Source organism: Sorghum bicolor, unplaced genomic scaffold (genome assembly GCF_000003195.3).
Source record: "Sorghum bicolor cultivar BTx623 unplaced genomic scaffold, Sorghum_bicolor_NCBIv3 super_16, whole genome shotgun sequence".
Taxonomy (NCBI): Eukaryota; Viridiplantae; Streptophyta; class Magnoliopsida; order Poales; family Poaceae; genus Sorghum; species Sorghum bicolor.
Window position 1 is genome coordinate 1,106,343 of NW_018396397.1, and position 7,555 is coordinate 1,113,897.

The 7,555-nt window shown below is 54.7% G+C and overlaps 1 protein-coding gene across 1 annotated transcript; it reads right to left on the reverse strand.

Annotated features, from left to right (window-relative positions):
• Positions 1–2,604: 2,604 nt before the first annotated feature.
• On the reverse strand, positions 2,605–7,212 carry LOC110431488. Its single transcript, XM_021450597.1, has 3 exons — positions 5,332–7,212; positions 4,195–5,103; positions 2,605–3,426 (listed from the first exon to the last, which is right to left on the reverse strand). Exons 1-3 carry the CDS (start codon positions 7,210–7,212, stop codon positions 2,605–2,607), a joined length of 3,612 nt encoding a protein of 1,203 aa, XP_021306272.1.
• Between the last annotated feature and the right edge of the window lie 343 nt (positions 7,213–7,555).

The window sequence follows — 7,555 nt, forward strand, 5'->3', positions numbered from 1 at the left end:
AGCACGGCTATGACAGATCTCCCAAATTCGATATCGGCATACCATGCCTTAACCAACCCAACAACTGTCCACCAAGCATCACATCACAGATATAATGCAGAGTAGAGTACCAGTAGTAAGATGCAAGCTTCTAACCTAACTGCGGGTAAGCCAGGGTAGTAGGTTGCGACAAGGTAACGGCTCACAAGCATTTCTACCATGCATCCTATCTCAGATTATTGCATAAAAGTAAAGCGCTAGCTTCTACATTCATGGCATGACTAATAGGATTCTACGAGGTTGGGTGGGACGTGGCACCTGGCAAGTCGTCCTCGAGCTCCTCAGTGTAGTCGGGGTCGTACTCCTCAGTCGTCGGCTCCTCCGGGTCTGTCAAACGAGACATATGGTCGCAATAAGCGACTCCTACAGATATCACAAAAATCCAATAGAAGAATCGAAAGAACCAAATGCACTCATAAATAAGCCTATGACGTAGAGTTTCTTTTTATAAGAATTTAGATACTTGGTTTGTGTTTTTCGGAATCCATTTGGGGTTTTAAAAGACTTATGCAAGCTATAAACTTGGAAAAAGAAAAGAAAAAGGGGCAGGGAGACAGATCCGCGGTTTGGGCCTCAAACCAGCCCAGGCGGCGGCCAGGGGGGGGTGGAAGGCCGCGGCGGCTTGGTGGCTCGGCCCAGAACGGCCTGGCGCGGCTGCTGGTCTGCTGCTGGGCTCGGCCCAACGGCCAGGGTGCGGGGTGGAAGCCCGGGGCCCTGCCGGCTGCGGCTCACGGCGGGCTGGCGAACCTGGTCCACTCCCCTCTCCCTTCTCTTCAGTCCACGGCACACCGGGCGCACCCAGGTAGCTCTCCTCCTCTCCTCTCCCCTGGTCTTCCTATCCAACGGCGCCCAGAACCGCCCAATGTCCCCACAGCGCTCCAGCGGTGCTCCAGTGCTCTTCCCCTTGCTCCTCTACTTTAAACAGTGCATGGTGCGTTCTCGGACGTGGCGAAGGTGCTCGGAGCGGTTCGGGGCTCACTGCTGGTGCGTGTCGGCCGGACGTCGCGCGTGTCGGGGCGTTCGTGCCCGTGGCGCCCGCGACCGCAGGGGCGCTCACTCGGGTGCGCACGACGCGCCGGACTGCGCGCGTGGGTGGCGTGGCGCTTTGGCGGGTGCGAAGGGTGCTCAAGGTGGCGCCTTGGGCACTTCCCAGGCGGGCTCGTGCCGTGACCTCGGTGCGGCAGGGCGCGCCCATGGCGGTCGCGAGCGGTACCTCGGCTCTAGGCTCGCGGCGACCCCGCATGGCCGGGACTCGCTCCCCGGCCCCGGGTGTGTGCTGCGTGTACGCGTGCGCGTGCAGATGTGCGACGGACGTGAGAGGTGCAGAAAGGCAACGCCTTGGGTGCGGTTGCGGCGGCCATGGCGCAAGCGTTCGGCTTGGTGGTGCACGAAGACGGAAACGTGGGCATACCGGGGGTGGCGAGGTTGGTGGCTAGTGTCGCAGTGGAGAGCTGACGCCGTGCAGATGGTTCGCTGTGCCGTGCCGTGAAGCCCGCCGCGTGGATGGGGGAGGGACGGCGGCGGCGATCTCCCCTGCTCCGGTGCCCTGGACGGTCCCCGCGGCGTGGTCGCCCCGCCTCCTCGCTCCTTCCTCGGCTTGCAGTGCTCGGAGAGTGGTGGCTGGGCCGCGGCGCGGCGGCGGTGTGGATGGGACGCGCTAGGGCTCGGAATTCGGCTTAAATAGCCGCCCCTGATCATGGCTTGCGGTGGACGGCCGGGGTGTCATCCGGACACGTGTAGGGCGCCTGTGTTCGCGAGGCTAGGGTTTGGGGGGTGCGGGGTGGTTGCGAGCGCGATGGTGATCTCCCGTTCGAAAATCGCCCGGTCAAAAGGGAAGCCGGTGGCGTCACCATGGCAGAGGAATCGGGCAGGAAAAAGCAGAGGAGGGGGAGCAAGGTGGGGGATGACAGGCGGGGGCCACCTGTCATCCGCGCGGGGTGGTTGCTGGGCGTCCGCGCGCGGTGTGGAGCGCGTGCTGGGCCGCGCGCGCTGTGCTGGCTGGCGCTGGGCCGCGGCAGAGTGCCCCGCTGGGCCGCGACGGCGCCTGGGCTGCTGGGTATGCGCGGGTAGGGTGTGCGTGCTGGGCCGCACGCGATGCTGGGCCGCGGCGAACGCGAGCGCGGGTGGGGTGCGCGTGCTGGGCCGCGAGCTGCTCTCGGGCCAAATTTGCTTTTCATTTATCCAGCCCTAGCTTCAACCGTTTTCTAATTTCTGCTAAGTCTATTCTCCAACCCCTTGATTCCCTAATTGCCTAACTTAGTTTCCAACTTGAGCACAAGCCAAGGGTCAGCTTTTGAAGAGAAAACACTAGTTAAATAAAGGTTATTGATTTTATTACTCATCTCATAAAATCAATAAAAGCCAAATCATACGTTGATTTAAATATGCATATGCTCAAAAATCAAATAAGTTCTACTTGTGCATCTACAAGGGATTTTTTTCTAGTATGAATTCACCAAACAAGGGTTATTTGTAAAAAAATTTTTCAGGTGGTAATTTTGGTAATTTGCGAAAATTTCTGGGTCGTTACAGTCCTTCCCCCTCATTGGAATCTCGTCCCGAGATTTAAGGTGTGACGTACCTTTCGAAGAGGTAGGGGTATCGTAACTGCAGCTCAGACTCTTTCTCCCAAGTGGCTTCTCTTTCTGTGTGGTTGCTCCACAGGACCTTGCACATGGGAATGGTAGAGCTTCTAGTTTCCTTGGTGGCTTTGTCTAGAATCTTGACTGGGTACTCCCGGTACTCTAGTGTTTCCTGTAGGTCTAGTGACTCAACGGGCACTTGTGTCTCTGGCAGTTTCAGACATCTGCGCAACTGAGATACGTGGAACACTGGATGCACTCTGTCTAGCTCTTCTGGTAACTCAAGCTTGTATGCTAACTTGCCAACTCTAGCAACGATTCGGTAGGGGCCTACAAACCTGGGTGCGAGCTTTCCTTTCACATGGAATCTGAAAGTCCCACGTAGCGGGGAGACCTTGAGGTACACATGATCCCCCACATTGAACTCAAGATCTCTCCGATGGTTATCTGCGTAACTCTTCTGTCGGCTCTGAGCGATCTTCAGGTTCTCCCGCACATGGGCGACTCCTTCTTCGGCCTCTTTAATTTTATCAGGGCCAAAGAACGCTCTCTCTCCCACCTGTGACCACATCAGCGGGGTTCTACACTTTCTTCCGTATAGGGCTTCGAAAGGTGACATCTGGATGCTGGCTTGATAACTGTTGTTGTAGGAGAACTCTGCATGAGACAAACTCTTCTCCCAATCTGACCCATACTTCAGTACACAAGCTCTGAGCATGTCCTCAAGGATCTGATTCACTCTCTCAGTCTGCCCATCTGTCTGCGGGTGATATGCGGTACTGTAATCTAGACGGGTGCCAATGGCCTTGTGCAGACTCTGCCAGAACCTGGATACCCATTGTGGCCCTCGGTCTGATATGATGCTGGTAGGTGCGCCATGGAGTCTAAGAATGTGGTCCACATATAGATCTGCCAATTGCTCGGTACGATAGACTGTCTTGACTGGTATGAAATGTGCTACCTTGGTCAGTCGGTCAACTATCACCCAGATTGAGTCGTGGCCTTTCGGGGATCGGGGTAAACCCACGATAAAGTCCATGGATATGCCTTCCCATTTCCACTCTGGTACGTCTAGTGGTTTTAACAACCCAGCCGGCCTTTGATGCTCGGCTTTGACTCTATTGCATGTGTCGCATCGGGCGACATGCTCGGCGATGTCTTTCTTCATGTTCTTCCACCAGAAGTTCTTCCTCAGGTCAGCGTACATCTTAGTGCTGCCAGGGTGTATGCTATATTTGGAATCGTGCGCCTCAGTCAAGATTTCGTCTCGCAAGATTTTATCGTGAGGCACGCAGATTCTGCTTTTGCACCAGCAGGTCCCTTGTTCGTCCTCGTGAAACCAAGGAGACGTACCCCTTTCCATGATCCTACGGAGTTTTTGGATCACTAGACAACTCTTTTGGGCCTCCCGAATCCGTTCCTCTAGGTCATAGCGTATTCGCAATTCACTGAGCAAACCCTTTGGTATGATCTCCAGTTGTAGATCTCCCATTTCCTGACACAACTCCAATGGTACGGTCTTCATGGACAAACTGTGGCAATAGCTCTTGCGGCTCAAGGCGTCAGCAACTACATTTGCCTTTCCCGGGTGGTAGTGGATCTCCAGGTTGTAGTCCTTTATGAGTTCTAACCACCTACGTTGTCTCATGTTCAGATCTTCTTGAGTGAAAAAGTACTTCAAGCTCTTATGATCAGTGTAAATGTCACACTTGTTGCCGATCAGGTAGTGCCTCCAGATCTTTAAGGCATGCACAACAGCTGCCAGCTCAAGGTCATGCGTGGGGTAGCGTTGCTCATGGTCTTTCAACTGTCGCGACGCATATGCTATGACTTTCCCACTTTGCATCAGAACACATCCGAGTCCCTGTCTCGAAGCATCACAGTAGACTACGAAATCTTTCTGAATGTCGGGCAAGGCTAGCACTGGAGTGGTGGTAAGCTTCTGTTTCAAGGTCTGGAAGCTCTGTTCACACTCAGGTGTCCACTCAAACTCGTTGGTCTTCTTGAGAAGGTTAGTCATTGGCTTGGCGATCTTAGAGAAATTCTCAATGAATCGACGATAGTACCCGGCCAAACCCAGAAAACTGCGGATATCCGTCGCATTACGGGGTTGCTCCCATTCCTTCACGGCTTCTATTTTGGCTGGGTCAACTGCAACTCCCTCAGCTGTGAGAACATGCCCAAGGAAGGTGACTTCTTCAAGCCAGAACTCGCACTTACTGAACTTGGCATAGAGTTGGTTCTGCCTCAACTTCTCTAGAACTACTCTCAAGTGTTGCTCATGTTCTTCGGCAGAGGCTGAATAGACAAGAATATCATCAATGAACACCACAACGAACCTGTCTAGCTCTTCCATGAACACCTTGTTCATCATATTCATGAAGTAAGCCGGGGCATTCGTGAGTCCGAAGGACACAACAGTGAACTCATATTGCCCATACCTTGTGACAAAGGCTGTCTTGGGTATATCCTCCGGTCTGATCTTCATCTGATGGTACCCGGATCTGAGATCGATTTTTGAGAAGAACTTGGCATCTTTCAACTGGTCTAAAAGGTCATCGATCCTTGGGAGAGGGTACTTGTTCTTGACAGTCACGGCATTTAAGTTCCGGTAGTCAATACACATCCTCATGGAACCATCCTTCTTTTTTACGAACAAGACAGGGGAACCCCATGGTGAAGCACTGGGTCTAATGTACCCCTTATCTGCCAATTCCTTGAGTTGCTTCTTGAGCTCTTCCAGCTCATCGACTGACATGCGGTAGGGCCTCTTAGCAATGGGACCCGTACCCGGCAGAAGGTCGATCACGAACTCCACATCTCTGTCAGGCGGCATACCCGGCAACTCCTCTGGAAACACGTCAGGGTACTCACTCACTATAGGCACTACCTCAACTGACTTGGATTCTAAGGCGCATATCATGGGCGCCTTCTTCTCATGGTTAGGCTCACATCGGAGCACGCGACCACTCGGGTGCGTTATCTCCACATACCTCGGTGAACAAGATATCACTCCCTTGTGTCGGGTCAGCCAATCCATTCCCAAGATGACATCCAGTCCATCTGACGGAAGTAAGGTGAGATCGGCTAGAAAAGGGTAACCCTCGATGGTGATGTTCACTCCCTGACATTTTTGGGTGCATCTGAGGTTGCCTAAAGGAGATATGGTGTCTATAGGTACCTTCCGTGGTGTCACGGGTAGGTTGTGCTCTCGTGCAAAACTAGAGGATACATATGAGCAAGTTGCACCAGAGTCAAATAGAACTGATGCCATAACTCCCTGTACCAAAAACATACCGTACACCGCGTCGGGGGCGTCCTGAGCGTCCTGTGCAGTCAGGTGGGTGAGACGGCCGCGGGTGGCTCCCACAGCTGGCTTGCGGGGTGTACCCTGAGCAGGTGCCTGCCTGGTCGCAGCCGGGGCAGGTGGTGGAGCAGCCTTCGCAGGGCAGTAGGCCGCCTTGTGGCCTGGCTGACCACAGTTGAAGCAAGCGAAAGGCACACTGCCAGTGGAGGTGGGTGCAGTGGCCTTCCACGTGCTGGTACTCTGCACGGGGCGGCTCTGAGTGGGGCGGTGGTAGTTGGCGGTGTGGGTACCACCTCCTCGACTCGGAGCCGGTGCAGCGCCCTGGGCAGAGCGGGGGCGCGACGGAGGGGGCACGTGAGCACGTGGCCTCTGGGGTGCCGGGCCACGAGAAGAACTCTCGGACCGGCGCTTCTTCTCCTTGTACTGAGCATCGGCCTCCAGGCGATCCCTTTCCATCTCCAGGGCCTTGTTGATCATCTCCCGGAGGGTGTAGCAGGTGTGACCCGAGAGGGCCACCTTGAGGCGCGTACTCAGACCCTTCTTGAAGAAGTACATCTTCTTCTTCTCAGTGTTGGACTCATCTGGAGCATACCTCATGGTGCGGGTGAAACGAGTGGCATACTCCTGTACCTTCTGAGTGCCCTGGGAGATGTTGCGGAACTCCTCCACCTTGGCGTCCATGACACCCTCAGGTACATGCTGCTCACGGAACGCCTCAGTGAACTCAGCCCAGGTTATGCCCCCGGGGTTCTCGTGGGTGTCACTGTAGCTGTCCCACCATGCGCGTGCAGCGCCAGTGAGCTGGTGAGCGGCAACTCCCACACACTCCTCATCAGTGCAAGTGGTGAGGTCCAGCTTCTTCTCGATCTCACGCAGCCAGTCCTCGGCGGCAATGGGATCATCATCAGCACAGTCAAACGTAGGAGGCCTCAGCTTGAGGAAGCCTTCTAGCTTCCTTTGGAAATCATTGGGCGGACCTCCTCCAGGACGACGCAGTATGCCATCCGCCAGTGCCTCCAGAAGGCGGGTCTGGCGATCCATCACCTCAGACAGAGACGGCGGCGGCGGTGGTGGTGCATTATTGTCCCCGAGCTGAGGGGACCTAGCTCTCCTGTGGAGTTCCTCTAGGGCAGGCTCTCCTGGGGCGGGCTGCTCCTCCACCTCCCGTTCGAGTCTGGGGGCGGGAGAGCCAGCTCCTCGACCACGCCCACGTCCACGACCGTGGTACTCCACCTCGGGTGAAGGGGAACGGACGTTGAGGCGTTCAGAACGGCGGCACACCATCTCTCTGCATGGATTAGGTCATGATTTAATGTGTTAAGACAGTGTTTAGATATTTAGGCAATTTAATTCATAAAACATTCTATCCAACACTCATACAAAGAAGCAAATAACATCGATAAAATCCATTAAGACCCAAACATTCATTACATGAGTTCATTACACAGCGATGCCTTGGGCAACTACACCAGAGGGCTCGCGGGAATCGCTCTACACGCAGGTAGGCTCCAAAAGACAGGACATTCCGCTCTACTACAGATAGTGAGTTACATGTCACATTATTCGCCACGCAGGGCACATCATCAGGTCGACTACTCTACTCTACTGGGTAGGGACGTAAGGTGGT